Source organism: Phragmites australis, chromosome 17 (assembly GCF_958298935.1).
Source record: "Phragmites australis chromosome 17, lpPhrAust1.1, whole genome shotgun sequence".
Taxonomy (NCBI): domain Eukaryota; kingdom Viridiplantae; phylum Streptophyta; class Magnoliopsida; order Poales; family Poaceae; genus Phragmites; species Phragmites australis.
In genome coordinates this window covers 29206007-29231067 of record NC_084937.1, presented here as the reverse complement: position 1 = coordinate 29231067, position 25061 = coordinate 29206007, and the positions used below count along the sequence as shown (strand labels likewise).

General features: G+C 43.3%; 4 protein-coding genes across 5 annotated transcripts; 2 read left to right on the top strand and 2 right to left on the bottom strand.

Moving 5' to 3' along the window:
- Positions 1 to 628: 628 nt before the first annotated feature.
- LOC133897069 (uncharacterized) lies at positions 629 to 8976 on the bottom strand. The gene is made up of 11 exons (XM_062337643.1): positions 8575 to 8976; positions 7061 to 7772; positions 6252 to 6624; positions 5894 to 5945; positions 5438 to 5536; positions 3019 to 3117; positions 2909 to 2942; positions 2124 to 2343; positions 1672 to 1837; positions 949 to 1154; positions 629 to 819 (listed from the first exon to the last, which is right to left on the bottom strand). Exons 1-11 carry the CDS (start codon positions 8825 to 8827, stop codon positions 766 to 768), a joined length of 2268 nt encoding a protein of 755 aa, XP_062193627.1. The 5' UTR covers positions 8828 to 8976; the 3' UTR covers positions 629 to 765.
- A 1745-nt stretch (positions 8977 to 10721) lies between these two features.
- Positions 10722 to 13415, top strand: LOC133897904 (probable uridine nucleosidase 2). The gene is made up of 9 exons (XM_062338733.1): positions 10722 to 10873; positions 11281 to 11396; positions 11532 to 11591; positions 11970 to 12152; positions 12244 to 12348; positions 12437 to 12533; positions 12674 to 12781; positions 12877 to 13012; positions 13108 to 13415. The coding sequence occupies exons 1-9, from the start codon at positions 10804 to 10806 to the stop codon at positions 13214 to 13216; spliced, it is 984 nt and encodes a 327-aa protein (XP_062194717.1). The 5' UTR covers positions 10722 to 10803; the 3' UTR covers positions 13217 to 13415.
- Positions 13416 to 14835: 1420 nt separating this feature from the next.
- On the top strand, positions 14836 to 17078 carry LOC133897903 (GDSL esterase/lipase At5g03610-like). The gene is made up of 4 exons (XM_062338731.1): positions 14836 to 15067; positions 15209 to 15403; positions 15959 to 16218; positions 16371 to 17078. The coding sequence occupies exons 1-4, from the start codon at positions 15010 to 15012 to the stop codon at positions 16893 to 16895; spliced, it is 1038 nt and encodes a 345-aa protein (XP_062194715.1). The 5' UTR covers positions 14836 to 15009; the 3' UTR covers positions 16896 to 17078.
- A 121-nt stretch (positions 17079 to 17199) lies between these two features.
- On the bottom strand, positions 17200 to 22567 carry LOC133897902 (protein HIRA-like). Of its 2 annotated transcripts, XM_062338729.1 has the most exons (10): positions 22102 to 22567; positions 21157 to 21432; positions 20742 to 20993; positions 20254 to 20651; positions 19178 to 20168; positions 18808 to 19018; positions 18466 to 18700; positions 18223 to 18345; positions 17925 to 18045; positions 17200 to 17714 (listed from the first exon to the last, which is right to left on the bottom strand). In XM_062338729.1, exons 1-10 carry the CDS (start codon positions 22207 to 22209, stop codon positions 17523 to 17525), a joined length of 2907 nt encoding a protein of 968 aa, XP_062194713.1. In that variant the 5' UTR covers positions 22210 to 22567; the 3' UTR covers positions 17200 to 17522. The 2 variants fall into 2 exon arrangements, with proteins under 2 accessions (XP_062194713.1, XP_062194714.1); XM_062338730.1 differs by lacking the exon at positions 22102 to 22567 and having other exon boundaries at positions 20742 to 20996; positions 21157 to 21289.
- Positions 22568 to 25061: the final 2494 nt, after the last annotated feature.

Genomic DNA, 25061 nt, shown 5'->3' with positions numbered 1-25061 from the left:
TAGTAGTATAAATATCGTAATAAACTGACTTGATCTTGTTATTATCTGCCTACATAGCACCATTTGGAATTATATACATCCCCATAAAATCAATATGGCAGCACATGAGCTAGTGCTAAACAAGGGTTTTGGCTAAGAACTTTCCACCTGATCCACTCAGAGAGGTCCATTTGATTCTTCTGAAATATTGTAAGCAAACACAATTAACCGATCCCATTATCTACAGCACAAGGTAGGTTTGGCAGTGCAGTTCAAGAGACAGGCAATTTAGCACCTTGCAACGCTAGAATTCGGGTCATCACGAACAAATGACGACAGGGTCTCTCTCTCTCTCTCTCTCTCTCTCTCGTGTCGTCGACTTCTCGACAAAATTTTATTGGGACAACAAACCAAACTTTCTTAGGGAGGCAATATTCTTATTTATCGATTTATGTTATAGTTAACAACAGCACACGACGCATCGCGTGTAGCCTGAGGCAACAACACTAGTATTTTGAGGTACAACTTCTGCTCTGGCTCTGCATCGCATCGCATGTATGTAATCTGATACAACGGTGGTCCAGGCAAGACTTGGGGCATCACAACATGGATCATGCAGCATATCGTACACAGAGAGGAAAAACACTACCAGAAAGGCACAGTACTTGTCCCTTGTTCACTTGAACAGACACAAAAACTCATAACAGTACGATAGATTAAGGCGTAAACATATCCATGACAAACTCAACTACGTTTATCTGTATTAAACGGCACGGACACAGCAACTTAGAAGACTCGGTTTGGCTTCCCCATGGTGCTCTTGATGTACAGGCACCTCACCTGCAAAATAAACACCACAGCCCAAGTCAACTTCTGTTTAGTTACGGTCTTTGCTCAGTCAGCTAATACTTAACTTGATGTGGATACAGAAGATGCAACAAAAAGGGGGAGAGGTCGAACAGGACTCACGTTCTGCCAGTTCTTCTTCAGCAACGAAACCAGGAAGTTGACACTCATTTGGATGTTTTGCTGGATCTGCTTCTCCTCCATCGACAGGTTACCCACAGCGACACCCATGCAAAGAACCTTCTTGAGCTGGAACTTCACCGTAGCTTTCGTCTCATTTACCTTCGATTCCAGAGACTCCTGATGACTAACCAAAGTTGGGAACTTGCCTGTCATGCCATCAGAACACACTTATCAATAACCAGGATGTCAAAGGTGTTAATGACATGAGACAGGGAATCTGACGTGATATATGTATACGACGTTAACTAAGGTGTATTAAAAATAGAGCCTATAAAAGCACAAATACAAAACTGCAGGTCCCAGTTAAAAATGAAATGAACTTCCGCTACTTAGTAAGTTTGGCATATCAAATAGACCAGCAAGATCCAACAAGGTAGGTGCAAAACCTTGACATGTGGAACTGCAACGTACAAAAACACTATTCAACCATATCTTCATATGGGCATATGCTAAACTAATGTCATTCAGGTGTTGCACGCAACAGAAAATGTACTCACAAGATGCGGCAAATGGATATATTTTCTTCACAGAAAAAAACAAACTCATCACACTTAACAAATCAATAGTAAAGATAAAAGGGGCAGATAGCAACATCAACCAATAATAGAGCTCGTGCTAACCATGAAGGGCAACAACCACAAGATAACAGATAAGAACACTTGCCTGCCTTGTTGAGACCAGGACCAAGGAGACGAGGAATCTGCTTGATAATAGCCTCGGACGCTAAGAAAGCATGGTACTTCTTGGCAAGCTTCTTAACAAGCTTCTTGTTCTTGTTCATTTTCTTAAGAGCTTCAACATCCATGTAATCAAGACCGATCTTCTCAGCCTGCAAACAGAAGAACAAGCAACACCAGAACTGAAAACCACAGCTTTATGCAGAAAACACTATTTATAAAAGGTTAAAACTTTGAGATACAATTTCAAGCAGTTTACAGGTTTAGTAGCATATGGCATGGATACTGACATGCTGTAAAATCAGTCACTTCTCATAATAGCCAGATATTGTAGTGAGAAGACGGTTCAACCACATTTCGACAGTTACACTTCAATAACATCGGCATTTTGTGCAGTGGGGAAATGATATATCCACAGCAGCACTATCAGAGCCATACCTCCCCCACATGCTGTGCATCACCAAGCATGCAGACCTTCATCTTGGGACGAGGGATATGGGGCAGCTTAACGGAGCCGCTGAAACGCTTGTCCTTTTGCGGATCATAGTTCTTGAGGCCGATCTGGAGCTCAATGGTCTCTGTAAACTTTCTGTTCTTCTCTCTGGCCTCAGCAACAACCTGGGAGATGGCATCCTTCAGGACCTCAGTTTGCAACTTACTGCAAAGCATGCAAGTGTCAAAAAGATTACAAAATGTCAAAGATCAACCAAATGCAGTATGTACAAGATAAATACTTGCAGCTATTAGGGCCAAGTTTCAGCATGAATTTACCATGGTTATCAATCGTGCAAAAGATAAATATCTCCCCCAAAAATCACAGGGCAATGAACGGCAACAGTTACACCTCAGATTGCAGATAGCCAATAAGCCATTTCTCTAGTACAGGAGCTTGGCTTTATTTAATCCTTAGAATTCAGAAGTAATGTAACAGTCCAGTACTACTGTATAGTACTAATTCTATCATGATTCAAGTACATCCAGGATGATTTTAAGTGAAGTCTTGTTTACCCAATCCACGCATCTTTCACTACTTCCCTCCTTATATTAAAAACTGTTATCGCTATGCACAATTTGCTGTGAGCGAAAGGTACTAAACTATATCCTAAGGATCTGTAGCCCTGCTACTTGAGCGAGGTAATCAAACAAAAACATGCATCGCACGAGAAGCAAGCTCAAGAAGAGCAAAGGATGTAATCATGTAAAGATTGGTGGAAGGTAGGCACCTCATGGCTGCTGCCGACCACTGAACCCCTCCTCCTGAAGAAAGGATGCAAAGATTGGTCAAGAAGGGAGAGCAAATCCGATGGAAATCGGAGGAGAGGCAGATGCCCACCTGACTGCTGCTCTGCTAGGGCTTGCGGACGAGCGAGAGGGCGGCGTGGCGAAATCCTCGATCCAACTCTGGGTGCTTCCTCAGCTGCTGGCAGCCGTTAGATCTCCGTCCGAGGCTTTTGTGGGCCGACAGATCGACGGGCTGAAAATCTTGGCCCATTTGATTGTTCGTTTTCTCGACAGCCCAAAACGAACTTATCCTAATCTCAAGAGTTGAGGAAAAGAAAAAATATGAAGCTGCGTCACCGTGATATATTCGCGCGTTATAACGAAACATAAATATTGGATATAATAACATTAAGTATAAATTTAAAATATGGAGATACGGATGTGTCATAGATGCATTATCGAATGAATACGTAGAGATCGATATCGTAGTTTGATTTTAAATATGATCCTAAAATGTAGGAAAAGATTACCCACTAATTTCTCTTTTAATTTTTTTGTTTATTTTCATTAGTAAAACGAATAATATATCTATAACCGGTAACAGGTGGGGAGGCTAGAGGATGAAGGTGGATAGTAAAAATAAATAAATTATTTAAATTTTAAATATTTTTTGCTAGATGGACATAGAGTAGGAGACACACGAGATGACACGGAACCAACTTATATTTTATATAGTTAAAATATACATATCAACTCAAACCGATAAATTGCCTGCCATGCTACACTCATGCTCGAACATAGATCCTCTGCAGTACTGTAAAGGACATTAAAAGTCACTAATATGTGGACCGTGTGGGGAGAGCGGGTCTACATGTCAGTAACTTTTAATTCTTTTATAGTACTATAGAGGATCCCGTCGCCTCATGCTCTTGCTCCAGCTAGGACTGGGTGGAATGGAGAAAGTGTCCATGCGTTCAAGACAAACTCCCTCTCTCTCTCTCATCGGTTACAGATGATCCTTCCCTACTCCTAGCAGCTACTTGGACGCTTCAGGACATGATGACTCAACAGCTGATCCTGCTGCTGTTGGCTGGGGTTAAACATGGCCAAACGAGCTATTCGAGCCGACCCGGTTCGGCACGGCCCGGCTACGGCACGGTCCGAACGGTTCACCTACTGTAACGGGTCGTGCTGTATCGGTCCGCGTGCCTCCCCTCGGTCCACGACACGACCCGTCGGTGACCGTGCCGTGACGGGCCGGTCTAGACACGATTTCGGCCCAACGGTCCGACAGGCCGAAATAGATAAAAATATATATAGAAAATGAAAAAAATATAAAAAATTATATAAAAAATAGATAAAAATTAAAAAAATAGATAAAAATTAAAAAAATATATATATAAAATACAAAATAATCGACCATTTGCGTGCCGTGCCGGGCTGTACTGGGTCGTGCCCGTGCCGACCCGACTCGACCGGGCCGGCCCGTCGTGCCACGCGCTCAGCCTAGGCACGACCCGTGGCCTCGTGCCGTGCCGACCCGATCCATCGGTGATCGGGTCGTACCGTGCCTTCAGTACCGTGCCTCGGGCCGGCCAAGTAGGTACGATACATTTGGACATCTTTAGTTGAAATTAAGACTGAATTAGTCTTTAATCACTACTATAAAACTATTTTTTAAATATCCTACTATTTATTTCTACATATGATTCATATAATAATCTATCTAAGTAATAAGCTGAGGTCCAGTACATTTGTGGACCGTCTGTGAAAATTAATTTTTACAGACGATTCCTTATATGAATCACATATATAAATAGCTCTATTATCATAAGTAATTCACATAAAAAACCGCATACAGAATACTTCGTTTCTATAAACGATTAACATAATAAACTGCATGTAAAGACAGACTTTATTATCAATAGAATACTTCGTTTTCGCAAACAGTTCCTTATGAGCGCCTGTTTTGGATAGACAGGTGGAAGAAGATCCCCGAGCAAGTGGTCCTCCATGATTCACTGTAATGAAATGGATCACCTCAAACACAACAGGTATATACACACCCCAAACCATTACGTACTTATATCAATGTAGCATGCATACTTCGTAGTCGTCGTCATCTTAGTTTAGCATCTAGAGTCGTTGCTTCGCATACTACCTGTTCAACTAATACCGATGTACAACACAACACTCACTACAACTCATCTTAAAACAACACAGCCACGAGAGCAACTCCGTATCAGCTGCCAGTTTCAAATCCTGTGCGCGCCTCTGCCGGCAAGGCTGCCACGGCTGCGCTAGGCAACACCAACAAAGACGCCGTCTTCATTCCACCTCCTCTGACTTGAAGCCGCTTCAAGAGTGCCCGCTCGGCTACAGCCAGCAATAAGAGGAAGTGCCTTGTCCGATGGGAGTCAGAAGCAGCATGTATTCCATCTTTGTTACCAAGTGGCAAGGATCGAGCTTTAAGTAGAAAGAATAGCAACGGGAATCGGACTGACCCACGTCCTGATAGTATATCCACATACTGGCCGATCCCAATCTTTCCCTCCCACATTCGTGGTCCTTCAAATCCAGAGTCCATCCAAAGGAGTAAGCAGCACGATCAGCCCTTCCAGCATCGCAATCTGCAAGGCACAAGCAAGAGCGCCGAGAAAGAAGTTTGGAAAGAGACCACGAAGCTGACCGGTCCCGCTCTTCACTTCTTATCATCTATTAGGCATTGGACTAGAGGTCCGTCCAACAACCTTCATTTTGCTTCAAGGATATGAGTACAAGGTGCCCCTCCTGCATCTCAACATGCAGGGAGCAACAACACCGAGAACACAGAAGCTGGCAAGATCAAGCAGATGAAAGCCTCTGCCCTGCTCTTCTCGGTTCTTTTACGCCTGCAACCATCCGCCAGCGAAAAATGTATCGAATATCCCATCCAATTTAGACATGTTGAGAGTACGCTGGCAGGTGCAGGCATGCCCAGGCCCCTTACCGGGGCCGGGCTAAGCGCAAACTAGCTTCCGATTGTTGTTGTTGGTGAGTCTGCACCGAAAAACAAATGATGTGTCAGGCAATAGGCAAATTTAATAAGTGCATCTTAGGATTTTTACTTGATTCAAAATTACACGCTTTACAATACAGTTGAGCGTCCATGAATACAAATATTAAAATACACAAGTGCAAGTTAAATACTGTGCAATATGATGTCTAGAAGCAGATTATGCCACTAAAGAAGCAAGCCACCAGACACATACTCCGGTAATAAGCCTCTATAATGATAGTCTAGTAGATATGAACTCAGGATGGAGGATAAGCATATCACCGAGGATAAAAAATTCATATACAAACCTGTGCAAGTGGTCGCATGGATTCCTGTGGATGTACAAATGGGACTCCTGGGCGTGAAGGCATGGCATATTGCTGTGGAGCATGCATGAAAACAGACGACCTCACAGGAGCACCAGCGTTACCAGGACTGTAAGGTGCCATGGCACCATCTGGAGGCCCATAGCCGATTGCATTGGGTGCTTGTGCGGCTGACCAGGACCCAGGAATGTGCTGAGCTATTGGCCGAGGTTGCTGCTCAACAGCAACAGGAGATCTATGTGCTGAGCCAAGCTGGGGGAATTCAGTGTTGTAGGTAACAGCAGGGGCATACAGAGGTTGAATGGTGTATGGTCCCCCATTAAATCCAAATCCAGGATCGAATCTTTGCATATACCTGTAAAGTCATTCAGAGTTAGTGAAAAACATTGTGTGCCTATCCCAGTGAACAAGGAGAAAAAGATTGAAATATAAGTCAGAGTAGCTTAATCGTCTTCACTGGAAAGGTGTACATCAGAAGGTTTTAGTATGAAAATTTCAAAATTACACACTTCATTTTGTAACACATGTCTCCTCTTGTTGGCATCTTGCACTGACATCCCATCATTAGCAATCAAACTGACAGATTGCTAGATAGCTTTGATAGTTTAAGCCTTTAGGGCGATAGTTAAACGACGTAGGAGTCAACTTACCAAACTAAAAAGCAGAGTCATGCAATATATAAGAAACTATGCAGCAGAAGGATTGTAAAAATACACTAGTATAAGAAACAGTCAACAAAAGGAATTTCCCGAGGTAGATAGCAGGAAACAGGTGTGTTACGAGAAACAGACCTGTCATAGCTTCTGTCATAATCAGGGTCTTTGCGTTCTGACTCACGATCTCGGAAAATTGCAACCCTATTGTTTTGCCGGTTTCTATTGACTGCAGGCTCCTTCTCGATCTTGCTTCTATTTGTCCTGCTGCTAGCTGAAGTGGTAGTCAAACTCCTTTCAAGAGTAATTTCAGCCCCTTGACCCAACCTATTGCTCGAGTTCAACTCCAACGAAGTGGACCTATGTAGAGTATTGGGCAAAGTCACTTCATCAACCGGCCTTCCATCAGCAGCATTGATGCTACTACTGTTGTTAAATATCCGTGCACGTGCCTTGTTGTATTCCTCTTTTCTTTCTTCGACACTTTTCTGAAGGTTGTCTCTAGAAGAGTGAGCACTCAAACTGTGATTGCTATGGAAATTCTTTTGAGGCCTCTGCTTAATAGCTACTTTGGCTACAGAGCTGCTTTCTTCTTGTGGCAGATTAACTGGAATATCTGCAAGGCGGACAGCAGGCAATCGGCACTCAGACGACGTTTTACGGAGGATAATACGAGAACCAGTTCCATCAGGCAAACTGTTGTCTGGTATAGCAATGGACTGGAGGAAATAATGTTGTGCCAGGCGGTGTGCAGCAAGACGCAGATACGAAGTTGGAAGACCCTGGAATTCAAACTGCGTCTGTCTAGGGTCACTAATAAACTTCACAATATCTTGCTCCATTCTTAGCACTGCAAAAAGATAAGACTGGCGTATAAGATACGACAACCACATGCAAGAACCTAATTGCAGCTCATAAGTAACCCGCAGATAATGTATTCCAGCACCCCAGGGACAAAATTGAGCAACCATTATGACAAAAAACGAAAAATTTAGCATCACTAAAAGCACTTGCCAATGAAAACAGTTCACACTCCAAAGCCCAGTACCATAAGTAATTGAGATAATGGCACTTGAACCATCCAACCACCAGGCGTAAAAGCTGCTTTCAAAAAACGTCTCAGAACTTGTGTTACTGCTGGGCCCCAGTAATAACTCGTAGTTCACAATTCTAGGTTCAGCATTTTCCTATCCGATGCTTGTATCAAATTCAGCATTGTTCTTGTTCAGGCCACTAAGAGGCAGTTTGTTAAGATGCCGGTGATGTTTGTTAAGATGGGCCAGGCATGTTGGCACAGACTAAGCAGCTATGACGCACCGCGTACTGTAGACAATTTCCCAGCTATAGAGGCAGCCATCAAGCTAGCGCAACAAGCCAGTAGGGTGAAGCAGAAACACCTACAGCGCAGACTCTAACTAGCAGAATTTAAGACGACATGGACACAGCACATAAAACTAGGAATCACATTCACAGGTTGGTACGTCTGCATAAGAACATTTGTACGCAGCTAGAGCCTAGAAGCAAGCTATAATTTGGAACGTAACCTGATTCAACACTTAAAAAGGAGCAGTTGTGTTGCATAATCATCACCGAATTATGCAACTCGGCGATCGATTGGGAGCAAAACTAGTTGAGAAAGGTCTGGATTTTACCAGAGAGCCTCTCCCTCGGCTTCTCGAGCGCCTCCCGGAGGAACTGATCGACCAAATCGTCGCGCGCAGGCGAGGGGGCCGGGCCGTGCTGCGGCGACGACAGCGTCGGTGGCGGGTGGTCCTGGTCGTCGTCCGCGAGGTCCGGCGAGGAGGAGACGCGGCGCGCGGAGAGGACGAGGCGGCTCATGGGCCCGTCGATGTCGGCCGTCTCCCACGAGTCCGGCGCGGCGGCGACGTCCTCGGCGGGATCCATGGCCGGCGGGCGGGATCGATTGGGAGCTAGAGGATGCGAGCGTGAAGCCTGGACGTAGGAGCGAGGGCGGCCATGAGGGGGACCTGGGGGAGGAAGTGCGTGCGTGCTAGGGTTGGATGGAGATGGAGGCGGACGAGAAAAGGAGCCGGGGGAGGAAGAGAAGAAAAGGATAGAGGGTACGGGAAGTTACTATTTTACCCCTGCCGCGCGGGTTGAGTGGTTCGCATCCCCTCAGGGTAATCTGGGCACCTCCCCTCCGCCCAACCCCTACAGAATCACTCTTTTTTTCCCCTTCTCTTTGCATCTAGGTTTAGTCTTGTTAGCTCTTTTTTTCGGTGTTAATGAGTGGGATTCTCATTAAACACAAGAAATAAATTGACGACTCCTACCAACCAAATATGCTAATTAGTGGAATTCTCCAATAATAAATAAAATGTCTTGTCTAGTCCTAAAATTAGGTGGTGGAGGGTCTATACGGATTGTAGTTTTATTAGACTATGTTAAGGGGTTCTCGTCGCGGATAGAAAATTTTGTCGTGAAGGGATTTTTTCTTTTTAGCGCTCCAACGATTTCGCTTTACGGTTCCCATCACGAAGGGATTTTCAGAGACATTCCTTTCAGAACAAAATTCTCTCTCCTTTTCCTTCGCGATTCCCCTCAAAGTGAAGCTGTTAGAGATAAAAAAAAATAAAGAGAACGAGAACAGCGAAGTGAATCGGAAAAGAAACGAAATGAAGAAAATATAATTAGAGATGGTCTTAATAATAGCATAATTGGTACCACAACTTAGTCTTTGTAATTTTTTAGCCTATGGGCTATGGGCCCACTTGCCATAGACAAAAATATTAGCAGACTTTGCCTAAGGGCTAAGGCTATGTGGCCAATTTTTTTGCCATAAAAGTGTGACGAGATCAACCTTAAATATCTTAGGTCAGAAAATGTGATAAAATTAGCTGTCAACCAAACGGAGTCTTGAATCAATACCAAGGCGTCTCCTACTCCTCTTTTCGGTAGTGACGTCTTTAAGTTTTTTTTACGATTTGGCTTGGTACAAAATTATCAACTAATTACTCCATCTATTTACAAATAATTGATAATTTTGATTTTACTATTTGAAGTTTGGCCATCGTTTTTTTTCATAAATACATGAGCAAATATTTATAAGCATATTATATTATAAAAGTACTTTTGATAGCATATCAAGTGATACTTATGTTATATCAATCAATTAAATATTTGAAAAACTAGTGTTAGTTGAAAAGTGAATAGTAAAAATCAAAGCTGTCAAAGTATTTATAAACAAAGTGAGTATGGTCATTCTTTTTCTTTTCATAACTGCTGAGGTCTCTTGTTAGAACATCTCCAATTATATTTCTTTCATTTTGTTCATTTCTCGATTCTCTTTTCCGTTCTCATTCTTTTATTTCCTCTCATCTTCAACAGTTTTTTTTCAAGAGGAATCACGAAGAGAAACGAGAGAGAATCTCGTTATAAAGAGAGTGATTTTGAGAATTATTCGTGACGGGAATCGTGAAGAAAAACCGTTAGAACGCTAAAAAAAATAAAAATATCTTCACGGCAAAATTTTAATCCTCAAATAAAAACCGTTGACTTTATTCTTAGACGTGGACACCAGGGAAAGAGCCTTTTATGAAACCTCCATCTTTTCTCAAGTTCACCTGCCCTTGCCCCTGAGGCAAAGAATGTGAAGTTTTTACTTGCTCTACCACGAAGTGACTGAGACTTCACATCATTTTGGTCAAGATGTTTGACAAGTCTACCAGAGAAACGACGGCACAAGGTACACGCGGAGCTGACGTGGACGACATGGCAATGGCTTGTGCTGAATTCTATGCACGGCCGCGTGCCGTTAGATTCTGGATCGGACGGCCAGCCCAAGCTCCAAACGACCTCAAAGAAGAGGAGGAGAGGAGCAAGCAAGTCGAAGAGGCTCGATCGGATCGAAGGGGAAAGAGATGGAGGGGAACGGGCAGATCCACCACCACCAGGAGCAGAAGGTGATCATCGACACAGACCCCGGCATCGGTGCGTACTCTAATTCGGGTTCCAAGATTCATTTCCTTCCTAGGACTCCTGGATTTGGAGTGATTTACTAGTTTTGACTCCTGGAGATCGTCACTAATTCTGCTTCAGTCTCTTACTATATACTTCTACTGATACTACTAATACAGTCAATACGCACTAGATTCCAAGAATGAGATAGGTGACCCGTACCATCCTAGATTCAATTCTCCTGCACACCTTCAACGACCTTTTGAATCTTCATGGAGATTTATATATGGTTACAAAAAAAAAAAAAAAAAAAAAAATTAAGGAGGAACAAACATTGCTGCAACTGCAATTATAGGCGTGCAATTACTCTTAACCTGTTATTGTTTCCTTTCTTCTCTAAATTCTTTTGTATGCTAGCTTATTGGATCATCTGATTCCAGATGACAGCGTGGCGATTATGATGGCGTTCCAGTCACCGGGCGTGCAAGTTCTAGGACTGACCACCATTTTCGGCAACTGCACCACGGAGTGCGCAACCCGCAATGCCTTGATTCTGGCAAGTTGCAAAATGCTCATGGCAATTTGTTTTCGAAAAAAAAGAGAAAAATGCTCATGGAAAATAATGACCACTTTTTTTCTTCTTCTCTCTCTTCATCTAGTAGATTACTAAATCTGCATACTTAATGGACAGTGTGAGAAGGCAGGCCATCCTGAGGTTCCAGTAGCAGAGGGCAGCCCTGAACCTCTCAAGGTACTGTCTGCATTCTGTTGCCAGTAATAGTTTGTTCGATCAGAGCGTTAATTATGTGTAAGTTCAGGTGGCACTAGTAGTTCTTCCAGCTCCTGGTTGGTCGAAAAGAATCATACCAACAACTCATTGAAACAACGCAATCTGGCTGATAAAATGCACAAAGTCTTATTCAGTGAATTTATAATTTTTCCAAGAACAATCATAAAATCTGGAGATTCCGTGTGCTTTGCAAAATCTGCAATGCCTGCTTGTTCGTACCATTTGGTATCAAGTCCACGGAAAGCAACCTTTTAACTTCAGAATGCATCATCTTCAAAAGTTCGGTGGTTCATTCAGTTTTGTGGCTTGAAATGGTTCGCATCTTTGTATTGTGAATAGGGAGGAAAGCCGCATGTTGCCGACTTTGTTCACGGATCCGATGGCCTTGGGAACATAGACCTTCCTGATCCCACTAGCAAGAAAGTTGAGCAAAGTGCTGCCGAGTTCTTGGTTGATAAGGTCTCACAGTTTCCTGGAGAGGTCTCTGTCCTCGCCTTGGGCCCTCTGACGAACGTAGCATTGGTACATATGTTCTTTCTCTGACGCTGTAGATTGAGGGCTTTTCAGGCTGCATATATGATTATGCTGGTGATTACGCTGCATTGTTTCTCAGGCCATCAAGAGGGATTCCTCTTTTGTGAGCAAGGTTAAGAGAATAGTTGTGCTGGGTGGAGCTTTCTTTTCAGCTGGAAATGCCACCCCTTCAGCTGAAGCAAACGTAATGTCAAACATGTTAGTCTGCTGCAAGGAGTCTGAACCTTAATTTGTGGGATCTTACGTTTGTTTGTATTTTTTTTCCGTCACAGATCCACAGCGACCCAGAAGCAGCCGATATAGTTTTCACTTCTGGGGCAGACATCTACGTGGTTGGCCTGAACATCACAACGCAAGTCAGTTTCACAGGTCCTTGATATTGCCTAAATCCTGAAGCAATCACCCCCTTACATTCCAGTCTTAACAACATGTTCATCATTTTGACAAGAGCGATATAATGATCAACTCACCAGTCACCACGTGAAGTGTGAACTTGCTGCTATTTGCAGATGATGATCTCTTGGAGCTGAGGAACTCGAAAGGGAAGCATGCGCAGTTCCTGTGCGACATCTGCAAGTTCTACAGAGACTGGCATGTCAAGTCTTACGGTGTTCCTGGTACGCCGGAACCATATCTCTCTGTGCTACTGTTGTCATATTCAGACTTCAGATTTGGAACGGTTGTTCAGCTCACTTTTCTGTGTTTCGCTCAGTGGTTTTCCTCCATGATCCGGTGAGCTTTGCCGCGCTAGTTCATCCGGAGTACTTCACGTTCAAGAAGGGCGTGGTGAGGGTGGAGACCCAGGGCATCTGCACCGGGCATACTTCCATGGACATGCTACTGAAGAAGTAAGCGACCGTTCTGCACAGTTCCATTGCGTACTTGATTTGCATCTTAGAGATTGTTACTGATCGGATCATCACTTTCTGTTGCATTGGTGCAGGTGGAATTCAGAGAACCCGTGGACTGGCTACTCGCCGATTTCGGTTGCGTGGACGGTCGATGTGCCTAAGGTCGTTGCGTTTGTCAAGGAGCTCGTCACCAAAGAGTGACGAAATTAACATCTCAGCAACGCATTCTCGCACCCTGATCCTGATTTGAGATGTAGAGATTTATCGACATTCAATGTACTGGAAACACTATATGTCAATCATTGGTTCTTATGGACTGCAAATTATTTTGAAACATGGCGACTTATGCGCTAAGCTCACGTTTCTTACTGAAGAGTACTGAAGCTGTCTGGACTCTGGACTGTTGCCTTGCCTCCTTTCTACTGTAGTTGTGGATAGTGCAGAGATCACACACACTACAACTAACATTGCATCTGAATTTATTTTGCCTGCAAAAGAAATCTCACAGCCAGAGGTTCAGAACATATGAATGATGTGTGCTCTGACTGTTGATGCTATGGAACACATATGATCTACTGTTACACCTCCTTTTGGCCACACATATGGTCTCCTGACAGGCTCGTCAGTATCGTTCACTTCAAATTACCACAAATAGATTGGATACTGGTGAAGAAGTTCCGGAATAGGTTGATCCTCCTTTTGAAAGCACGTCAAGTCAGCTTAACCATGCATGGTGTGTGTGCTTTTGCTTAAGCAGTGCACTAGACGATAATGCTGTTGCTGCTGAAGATACATATATGTAGCCGCAGCACCGCTTAGCATGCGCTAGATAAATATACTACTAGGTTGATGGGCGCAACTACGCCAGTACATGCTTTTTACAGAGCATGGTAAAAGAAGATTAAAAAAATTAAATTCACCAGTTTTGGACATATCAATATTTATTTATGAATTTATTAATATTTAATATATTCACTTCATTATACGAAAAAATAGTACTTTCATGCATATACATAATTTTAACATGTAGCCGAAAGTAATACGAAACTAGCAAAAATTGTTTCATAATTTTTTTAAGTTTTAGATATTTTTCTCTGTATGTTAGATTATTTTCGTCAATTTATCAATATAACTAATATTCCATTCGACGTGTAGATAAAAGTAATACGAACCTAATGCTGACATTCCTTTGAGTCAAAGAAAAAAAATTGTGTTGTGTGGCCGAGGAGAAGCAGCAGCTTGGACGGGTCTTCTCTTCTCTTCTCTTCTCTTCTCTTCTCCCTCCTTGCGACAGCGATGCGATGCGATGCAAATCCAACTAGCTGCGTCTGGTGTTAATGCGGGAGCAGCGAAGCCAGGGTTAGTTGGTGGCAGGCGAATAGCCGTCGACTCTCGAGTGGATTAATAAATGCTAGCAACACACGTCAAATTAATTAAAGATATAACAATTTTAAAAAGTAAAAAATAGTATAATAACAGATATTTACCTTCACAATATGATCACACTATTTTAGAAAGAGGAGGATAATAAATACATGTATAGAAGAGTGAAGAGTATCGTATGTTCAGAGTTCGTCTGTATTAACGCTGTGATGATGATCAAAATAATAATCGATTTTGTAAGGAGACAAAAATATTTTTTATATAGTACTTTAATGTAAAGATAGTGTGACGAATGCGATATCTACGATAGATATCAGTAGAAATGAGATTTAATTTTATATGATAGTCGTTGGATCAATTTGGATGGATAACTTATATATTTTATAAGTATAGATGTAGATTAATTACGCAGGCCAAATGCAGCAAGTAAGAATTGCATTGGATAGACTTGACCAAACGATGGATGGAAATATGGAATCCAAGGAATGCTCAGGGCAGCCCCTCCTTGTATAAATACGGACGCCCATTCCGATTTCCAATCCAACAGCTAGCCTCAGCCACAACGAAACACACACTCCATTCGCTTCCATTCCCGAAGCCTCAGCCGGCGCATGGATCATCATCATTATCAAAGCCTCCAAGGTGCTGTGGCGACCATGGCGCTTCTCTGTAAGACACAACTTATCTCCATCCGTCTCGTCTCATCTCTCTGCACCATCGTTGATTCTTCCTTGGTTTATAAGTTGCATCTCTCTACTGTACTGTACATGCCAATTCACCATTTGGTACTGTGCTTGTTATGAATCCAAGGTCTGGTGCTGTCGCCGGCGGCAGAGGCTGTGCCGTCCTCCCTGTGGGTGTTCGGGGACTCTTACGCGGACACGGGCAACCTTGGTGACCTCGGGCGGGAGCTGACCCACGCGTGGTACGACCCCTACGGCCTCACCTTCCCCGGCCACCCCACCGGCCGCTTCTCCGACGGCCGCACCCTCACCGACTTCATAGGTACGGATGTGCTCTGCTCCATTGCTCCTACTACAGCTTCTGGATGGAGGGAGGAGAGGAGAAGAAATAGCTCTCTCGCATTGATGGTGCTCTCCCTTGTTTGGTTGGGGAGGGGTGCCCATCAATCCCATCAATTCCAATGCCTGCTGCCACTGGTCGGCCTCATCGACTTCCGCAGAACCAATAAATCCATTTCAATTCTCTCCTGTTCGGCATTCATGACCCAACTGTTGGTAGCTGTATTTCTGATCTTGCCGCTCATGCCTCCTTCTGTGCTAGCCAGTACTAGAAATTAAACACACAAGAAAGCAGCAAAACAAGGCATTGTCATCTCCTTTCATATTTCCATTGGAGCATGCATGCATTGAAAAGCTCATCATGCAGGCATGCAGCAGCACATGCGCGCGTGCATCTGAAATTCTGAATTAATACTACCACTACAAGCCAAGGCACAAGTAAAGAAAGATTTGCAGCATGCCTGCAGCTCCAACCAAACCTTAACCTTTCCTTTTCCAGCAGCTACTAAGTATCTAGTATGTGTCGGCATGCATGCAGCTTCGGCGATGGGAGTCCCGACGCCGGTGGCGTACAAGCTGCGCCGGGGCGCCTCCCGAAGGGTGCTGCCGCGCGGCATGAACTTCGCCGTCGGCGGCGCGGGCGTGCTTGACACCGGCAACTTCCAGCGCAACATCAGCGCCCAGATCGACCTGTTCCAGGCGCAGCATCGTCCCGCTGCTCCTGACGCCGGGATCGCGGTCGTCGTCGTCTCCGGCAACGACTACTCCTACGCCGCGGACAAGGGCAACAGCACAAACGTGAGTGATGATCGAGATGATTTCATGCATATTAATTACTGCCTTCCTTCCTTACGTACCACAGAAGCACTATACTACTAGTACTACACCTGACACCACGTAATTAATATTAGTAGAATGAATGGATCCCGACTACGTACGGTGTGGTGCAGGCTGCGATCGCGTACATCCCGACGGTGGTGCGGCAGCTCCGGGAGCAGCTGCGGCGGCTGCGCGACGAGGTGGGGATGCGCAAGGTGGTGGTGACGAACCTGCACCCGATGGGGTGCACGCCGCTCTTCACCCGCGCGCTCAACTACAGCGGCTGCGACCCGCTGGCCAACATGGGCGCCGTGCAGCACAACGCCGCTCTCCAGTCCGTGCTCGCCGCGCTCGACCCCGCCAACCGCACCTTCCTCCTCCTCGACCTCAACGCGCCCTTCGCCGCCTTGGTCGACTCGCCGTCGCCGGAGAGCAGCCGCGTTGGTCGGTTCGCGGAGCCGAGGCGGCCGTGCTGCGAGAGCTTGAGCGCCGACGGCTACTGCGGGCAGCAGGACGAGGACGGCAAGAGGCAGTACACGCTGTGCAGCGACCCCGGGGAGCACTTCTACTGGGACGACGTGCACCCCACGCAGGCCGCCTGGGCCGCCGTCGCTCAAACATTCAGGCCCAAGATCCACGACTTCCTCTCTGCCTGACCTTTGCTTTTCTCCTGCCTGCACTGCCCAAAGCTAACAACCAAGAGGTTAAACCCAACCCATCATTACTGAATTTCTCCTGTTACTGTTTCTCCAAATGACTAAATCATTTTTGGAAATTAACTTGTACTCCATCTCATCTCTTGTGCCTATACTTGTTGCACTTTTACTAGTACCTTACAAGCTGCTGCTGGTACGAATCATGACGACACAATTTTCTACACGCAGACAAGCAGAGAGAGAGAGAGAGAGAGAGAGAGAGAGCCTGCACGCTAAAAAAAAAACCATCAGGGCATTGACAGACTTGGGAGAACCAAAAAGGACATAAGTTTATCCACCATCTACTAGAGGGATTAATTACTGTTACACAATCACCAGGCGACCTCGCTTCCTTTCTACTGTTACACTCAGCGTTACAACTAACGGGTTCAAAATCAGTGTTTGCCCGAGGTCGCCTTGCTAAACAAGCTACATGCAGAATTACTCGATTGATACGATTATGGGCAACAGTTCTCAAAATAGAAATGTTGTATGCACGCTAAACTATCCTATTATACTTACCGAGGGGTCAGTAAGTCTGTCTCCAGCAACGCAACCGGATTGGACATTGGAGCATGCCATGAACAGCTACGAGGTGTTGACCTTATCATTCACTTCTGTTGCTGGTTGCGGTGTCACATCCATCGGGTCAGCTTTGGTCTCCGCAGCTTCATATTCTGACAGGAGGTCCATGAACTCGTTGAGCAGCCGCTGGACCTTCCGGTTCGATGCCATCGAAGGAAGGATATCTTCCCTAAGAAGTTTGTGTTTCTTCATTCCCTGTAGAATTGACATCAGTTACTTTACAGACTGGGCATCATGTAGATTAAAAATATGAGAACTGGGGTGTCATCTATTTACAGTTCTTGAACCCTTATGATTATCTAGAAAGGAATCTAGTTGTGAAAAATTGAAACAATCCGTCTTTTGTGGACGCAAATTTAAGTGGACGAGTCTAGTATGCAAATAGCCAGCGAAAAGGAGACTTACAAGAACATCAGGATCCCATGCTGGATTTTTGGGATCCATAGATGACGCAGAATCAACCGTGCCCATGGGAGGACCTAGGAAGCTCTCACAGACTTCACGTAGACGAGATTCATCTGCTTCTCTGCATGTAAAGAAGACCAAATGAAAAGGAATATTTCAGCAAAGCATCACTAAATAATTTTCATCAGGGAATATATTCTCAATCAATTGAACACAGAGCTGAGGCTCACAAAAACAATGCTGCAAGCTAAAGATAATCCATATACATGAAAAGTAAATAAAAATATAATGAACTAACCTAGCTAAAAACCGTATGTAGGACAGGAGGCATTGGCGGTACTCCTGCGGTGACTTCAAAGCCAAAGAAGCTGCCAGCTGGGTCTCCAAATGGGCGCGTGTCTGCAACCCATCATCTGTAACCCTGAAATAGAAACACCCACACCAGCAGATTTAGAGCAAACTCTGATATCGTAGTGCACTAGCATGCCACTGGAATAGTTAAGTGTTTATAATACTAAAGCAATCAAAGGTGCACTCAGACCTGCTCCAAATAGGCTTTCTAGCCATGAACTTGCCTATATCAATCTGCAACTTGCCTAGCTCTCCACCTTGAGGGGAACTAAATGAGCTAGAAAAATTCGATGCTGGAAAACAATCATCGGCAATCCTTAGCCAGCACTTCAGGCTCATATCATAAAGAAATGCATGATGGCTGGCAAGGATGACTAAGGGTGAACCACATCTTGAGAATTTAGCAGAAATAAGCTTGACTGTACCTGTCAACAAAGCAAAGACAACTAATAAGCACAAAGTATTTCAGCAAAGTTCAGATTAGCCATCTCAGGTAGTACATGAGAACTTAGACTGGATGTAAAATCGTTACCAGCATCTTTTGCTGATGGCTCATCTGGAGATGATACCAAAGAAGCCAAAGAGTCCTGCAAAATGCAGGTCCTGTTATAGAGGTCCCATATGTACATCAGACCTCTCCTTGTGACAAGAAGCAATTCCCAGCAGTCGTCACAATCTATAAAAACAGCTGCAGATCCCATCATCATTGCTGGCATCGCTCGTCTTCCACATTTTGTGTAAACCTAGTAAATTAAGAACAATTGAATGTAAGTGTTAAAGACTAACATATTGTCAGAAAATAAAAACATGTTCCAGAAATGATTGACAGGGTTTACATAGTAGCATCCACTTTGAAACACAGAATGAATCTATAACAAATTCCGATAAGGGATATTACTCACCTGCAGGCAACCATCTTCACAGCCAACAGCCCAGAAATTTGCATTGCCTGCCAACACAGTAACCTTTCCAGAGATACGATCCGACCAAAGAGTTTCTGTTCCTCTTGTACACCTTATCTCACTTTCTTTTGTTGAAAAGGCACCGCTGACACCAATCATATCACCTGCCGCACGTTCCACAGGCTTTGCTTCAAGGCAGACTGGAGAAGAATCCTCATTGTCTTTCTTATTTAATACATGGATAGAAAGCGGAGAGCAGGAGTTCAAAGAGCCTGGAACTACAGATCCAGTGTGTTCTACACTCAGCCTTCCATCATTGCCAGCACCGGTTGAAGCTTTTTGAATAACAAGACTCTCAGTAATGTTCGCCCTTGCTGTGACACCAGAGCGATCCCTAACACCACAGTTATTACAGTTACCGCTACTACCATAAGATGGTCTTATTCCATTCATTCGCTGATCCAGGGATGAAAAATCCACAACCTGATTCTGAGAACGGATGGGTATGTTATCCTGGTTGGAAGGAAACCCAACTGCCTCTGGGATTATTCTTTTCCGGCCATCAGGACGCCGGTATTCTCTCTGCTTCACTGGACTAGATAACCGGGTAACTTTATTTATATCATCATCAGCAGCAGGACCTGCTGTTTTCTTCTCGTCTTCAGGTAAAGCTTCAGGAGCTTTCTGATTTTGCACAACGGGAGATGGGTTAGGCATATCTGCAGAAACTTTTGGGGGTGCTTGAAATTGCTGGGCAATGGAAATCCCCTTTCTGACAGCTGATTGCTTCGCTGATGCTTCTTCTAGCAGCAACTGTGCAGGGCTTTCAGCAAGGTTTGATTGCCGTCCTCTGACATCACCATATCTACTCCTCTTCAATTCATCCAGTTCAGAATCACTTAACCTGTGTCCAAGCTCCTTTGCTTCAAAGTGAAAGTTGGCAACCGATCCATCCAAGGAGCAGGCAAAAAGTGAATAACCATCAGGGCTCCTGTCACGGAAAAAAGAACGGTATCACTGTGAGCTTGGGCAAACGTGATAATATTGATTGTAGAGAAGTAATCAAAGTGTCTTACCAAGATAAATCAACCACACTTTGAGAGAAAAAATGCTTAGCAACAAATAATGGTCGGGCACTCGCTGTCGTCCAGACAGTAATAGTTCTGTCTTGACTTCCAATAGCAATTACGTTATACGGTTGCTGTTCTTTTGTTGATGTCTTTGATGCTCCATTGGCCCATACAGCTGGTGCAACCTTTGTGTCTTGACCATTTGAGAAATGCTTACGGAACATTGAGTGATTAAACCTAACCACCACAACAGGCGCGTTATGCCCTAGAAAGTCAAAAGTTGCAGTCCACTCGCCTCTTTCAAGCACAGGGGCTGAATGCCTAGGTTTCTGGAAACCGTGAGTCGTAGTTATGAAGTGGCCACAAGGTGACCAATCAAGCCGCCTAAAAAATGTTGAACCAAGCTGCAGGAACAAGTGAGAAAGGATTTCAGCAAACAAAGACATGTCGATCACAGAAAAAGTTAATAATAAAAGTCATGAAACATAACATACAGATTTTGCCCAATGGCCTTCTGTCTTGTGAGCAAGACTCCAGTCACTTGTACGCCATATTATAACAGACTTATCATCCGATTGGCTTGCGATAAATGAACCGATAGGATCCCAGGTAACCCCTTTGACCAAGCTGGAATGCCCTCGCAAGACAGCAGTGCAAATACCATTGGTCATGCTCCATATGTGAACAGTATTATCCAAGCTGCCGCTAGCCAATGTTGAATCATCAGTGGACCAATTAAGATCTACCTACTTTGAGCATAAGAAATGGAAAAGGTGTTCAATAGTTAAACAGTAACAATCACAAAAGGCAATAATAAGAGCTAAAGAAAGAGTAAGAGCTCAAATTCTACTCGTATTAATTAAACTAGGGCATCAATACAGCATGGGTGCAATTTTAGAAGATAATTACCACGTCCGCAGTATGGCCTCTTAAGGTCATAACGACCTTCCAATTTTCTACATCTGGAGGTTCTCCACTACCAAACTCAGATGTCCCAGAACCAGCTTTTCTCTCATGAATTAGGATAACCTGATCATCTGACCCTGAAGCAAGATAGCGGCCATGCTTGGCCCATCTCACGCAGTTTACTGATCCAAAATGGTCTCGCATTGTAGCGAGCAACCTTTGGCTGGAATCATCGTTGGCAGAGTCCTTATCCACCGATTTCATGCTCCATATTCGAACCTATTTCAACAACGAAGCAAACAAAAGGAACCTAGTAAGAAGGTCACCAATGAAAGACAAAAAGGAAAAGATTAAACAATGGTGATACCTCAGTATCACATGAAGAACAAGTTACCATCAAATATGACACAGCAGGATAAGAAATCACAACAAACTTAACAATACAATTTTCAAATAAAATCAGTCAACAACCGAGTTACCATAATTCATGGTAAAGAATCACATCGATGCCAAACCTTGGGTTTCATGAATAGTCAGCTATTCCTAATAAGCTGTAACATAAAATGGACCAAAAATAGCACGAATAACTGAAAAATCGACTTTATGAGATCCAAATTTGACGCAATAAACAGTGACCGCACAGCAAATTCCAGTCGAAATTCATTCACTGAATCACAAATCCTAAGGTAATCTCAGATAACTCCCAATAACCAATTCAGCCAAAATATTACCCTTAACCAAACAAGCATGACCCAAGAACATAACTGAATCAGCATAAGCTACTAGCAATGCTTAACCTTAAATTCGTTCAACTCGGGGACAGCATCGAAGCATCTTAAGTTACCAACACTACATCTAGCCAAAATTTGCATGGTACCAACAAGCCAAAGTTTGCGCTGACGAGCTCAAAAAAAGCTGAAGGTAAATAAATAAATAAAAACAGAATACCTTCTGGTCGCCGCCGCCAGTGGCGAAGCGGAGGCCGCTGGGCTGGATGTCGATGGAGAAGATCTGCAGGCCCTCGTGGCGAATCCAGCTCGGCTTCTCCGTAATCATCTCCGGAGCCTAGATAGAGCACACACACTTGCCGTCCGTCACAGCCCCCAAACCGACGCCGCCATGCCCTCAAAACCCTAGAAATCCGTACAAAAACCCTAGCCCAGTGGGGGAACGCGAAGGGGGGCTCGAGTAGCGAAGGGGACGGACCAGAAGGTTCCAGAAGCTTCGAGGACGGTGGAGAATTGGATTGGATCGGGCGGCGCGGCGGCGGAGGAGTAGCGAAGAACACGGCGAGGGTGCTCGTGTGAGAAAAAAGAAAACAAAACCAAAAACAAAAACCAAAAACGAAAACGAATTCGAATGAAAATTGAACTGAAACGAAAAGTGTAAAGGAAAGGCAAAGATGTGTCCGGAATTTAGTTTCCTTTTGGCCCCTTTTCTCTCGCCTGTCGTATGCCATACCATAGGTGGCATGCTTTGAGATTAGTGCTTTGGAGATGGTACATTAACTGCGTCCGTAAATTCTTTGACAGTCAAGTTGGTATATTTATCATTATAAAAGTGGAAGTTTGAATTCCTCTCCTGTTTGTAATTCCGCAGCTCATATTGTCAGATTGGTCAGATGACAAAACATTTGCAATCCAAATTGCCTACACAGAAATCCAATGCTAGCAAAAAACAATTGCTTGCTCAAAAAAACATCATCATCTGAAAGCTGCCTGAGCCTGACTGCCTTGTCCATCCCTTTCCCTTGTGCTTTTTTTTAGCACGCTAACGCATGGCCGGTCTTTAATAGCAAAAACCAATTCAGACAATGTGTGAACACGCATGTTTTTTCCATTTTGAGTCTTTTATGTGCATGTAAAACCAGTATAAATATGAACATATGAAAAGTATGATTTAATAAACTTTCAATACTTATATTTGCTCAATAGTATATCTTGATTGATGATCCGTTTGCATCATTGTAATCCTTACATTTTTATCAACAAAATAATATCCGTATTGCCTATATTGTAACATAAATTCTTAAAGAGATACAAATTATTTACACCATGATTAAAAAATATCAAACTGACCCAATTAAAATACTTCAACGTCTTGCCAAAATTGCCTACATTAGATAATGAAAAAACATTTACTTATTCAACTCAGATATTCACTCTCGTTTTAATGCATGTTCATCACCTGTTCACATCGTTCATACTCTCTTCACATTCACGTAACTAGTTCACTTATTCACCTAAGTTATGTAAGCAAGCTTTTTGAACATAGAGAACAAGTTTTCAAAAAATTATAAGCAAGTTATAATGAACTTGGAATCATTTTTTTTTAACCAAGTTGCTTTTGGAAAAGAGAAATCATCAAAATATACTCAAGTGGGTCTAGTTTTGAAGCACTTATCGCAAAGAACACAATAGTGTAATTGGATTTTAATTTGAATGCTTGGTTTGAAAACTACGTCATTTTATAGTTTTGAAATAGTATTGCATGCTGATGGCATCAGCAATTTTATCCTTTTTCTTTTTCACATGTATGTAGCATCACAAAGCAATGCGGGTAGTTCTATTGTTCTTTTCTGGCATTCTGAAGAAAAATATATGTTTTACAGTGTCGTCTATTTTATCGGGACGTAGAGAGTAAGAGAGTCATTCATTAATCTGATCATAAAAATTGGCATTCTAATTCAATTTCGGACCACTTTGACAATCTGGAAAGCTAAGGAAGATGTAATTTTGGAAAACCATAAGGACACAACTGACTGTCTTCACGAGGCGCGAAAAAAACCATTTTTAAAAGAAAATATCGTTTAGGGTCTCAAAATTGACCTGAAAGATTATGGAACCATTCCACACTTGATTTTTCTTCAATCAAGAGCTGTAAATGCACTTCAAAGCTCATCCTACTCTAGACAATGTTAGTTCTGCTATTTTTCTGGCATCCTGAAGAAAAATATATGTTTTACCAGATCATCTATTTTATCGAGACGTCAATGGGGACTTAGAGAGAAAAAAAAGTTGTTCATTAATTTGGCCATAAAAGTTGGCGTCCGAATTCAATTTCGGACCACTTTGGTCATCTGGAAAGCTAAGAAAGATGTTATTTTGGAAAGCCGTAAGGACACAACTGACTGTCTTCGTGAGGCAACAAAAAAACCATTTTTAAAAGAAAAGGTCGTTTAGGATCTCAAAATTAACTCGGAAGATTATGAAACCAATCCACACATGATTTTTCTTCAATCACGAGCCGTAAATGCATTTCAAAGCTCATCTTGCTCTAGACGAGGGTAGTTCTTCTGTTCTTTCTATCATCTTGAAGATATATATATTTTACAGAGTCGTCTATTTTATCGGGACATCAATGAGGACTTAGAGAGCAAGAGAGTTGTTCAATAATCTTGTTGTAAAAGTTGACGTCCTAATTCAATTTTGGACAACTTTGGCAATCTAGAAAGCTAAGAAATATGTTATTTTGGAAAACTATAAGGACACGACTGACTGTCTTTACGAGGCGAAAAAAAACATTTCTAAAAGAAAATATCATTTAGAGTTTCAAAATTAACTTGGAAGATTATGAAACCGTTCCACACTTGATTTTTCTTCAATCAAGAGCTGTAAATACACTTCAAAGCTTGTCCTGCTCTAGAAATGAGTAGTTCCGTGCAGTTGCTTGGTGAGCTAGCCCATGTTCGTGCAGGAAACTAGATCAGATGAATACGCGGAACTAATTAATGGACGGACATTTCCCTCAGAAAGAGGTAAAAAAAAAAAACCTAATGGACGGACATGAAAAATCTGAATCTCAGGAATCTGGAAATTGGAATGCAGCAATTCAATCACGCTGGTGATAACAGGCTATGCACATATTGCATGCGGAAGAACAGGTAGCCAATAAGAAACAGAATGTCA

What these genes read in the sequence shown, in the direction of transcription:
- LOC133897903 (XM_062338731.1), top strand. Translation starts at nt 15,010, where the DNA reads ATGGATCATCATCATTATCAAAGCCTCCAAGGTGCTGTGGCGACCATG. An exon ending in GGCGACCATGGCGCTTCTCT is followed by an intron (nt 15,068 to 15,208) that starts GTAAGACACAAC and finishes TATGAATCCAAG; the next exon opens with GTCTGGTGCTGTCGCCGGCG. An exon ending in CACCCTCACCGACTTCATAG is followed by an intron (nt 15,404 to 15,958) that starts GTACGGATGTGC and finishes GCATGCATGCAG; the next exon opens with CTTCGGCGATGGGAGTCCCG.
- LOC133897902 (XM_062338729.1), bottom strand. Translation starts at nt 22,209, where the DNA reads ATGATTACGGAGAAGCCGAGCTGGATTCGCCACGAGGGCCTGCAGATC. An exon ending in CTGGCGGCGGCGACCAGAAG is followed by an intron (nt 21,433 to 22,101) that starts GTATTCTGTTTT and finishes TTGTTGAAATAG; the next exon opens with GTTCGAATATGGAGCATGAA. An exon ending in GCCATCAGCAAAAGATGCTG is followed by an intron (nt 18,701 to 18,807) that starts GTAACGATTTTA and finishes CTTTGTTGACAG; the next exon opens with GTACAGTCAAGCTTATTTCT.
- LOC133897904 (XM_062338733.1), top strand. Translation starts at nt 10,804, where the DNA reads ATGGAGGGGAACGGGCAGATCCACCACCACCAGGAGCAGAAGGTGATC. An exon ending in CTCTGACGAACGTAGCATTG is followed by an intron (nt 12,153 to 12,243) that starts GTACATATGTTC and finishes ATTGTTTCTCAG; the next exon opens with GCCATCAAGAGGGATTCCTC. An exon ending in ATGGACATGCTACTGAAGAA is followed by an intron (nt 13,013 to 13,107) that starts GTAAGCGACCGT and finishes GCATTGGTGCAG; the next exon opens with GTGGAATTCAGAGAACCCGT.
- LOC133897069 (XM_062337643.1), bottom strand. Translation starts at nt 8,827, where the DNA reads ATGGATCCCGCCGAGGACGTCGCCGCCGCGCCGGACTCGTGGGAGACG. An exon ending in TGGTCGGCAGCAGCCATGAG is followed by an intron (nt 2,344 to 2,908) that starts GTGCCTACCTTC and finishes CATGCTTTGCAG; the next exon opens with TAAGTTGCAAACTGAGGTCC. An exon ending in ATGCACAGCATGTGGGGGAG is followed by an intron (nt 1,838 to 2,123) that starts GTATGGCTCTGA and finishes TTCTGTTTGCAG; the next exon opens with GCTGAGAAGATCGGTCTTGA.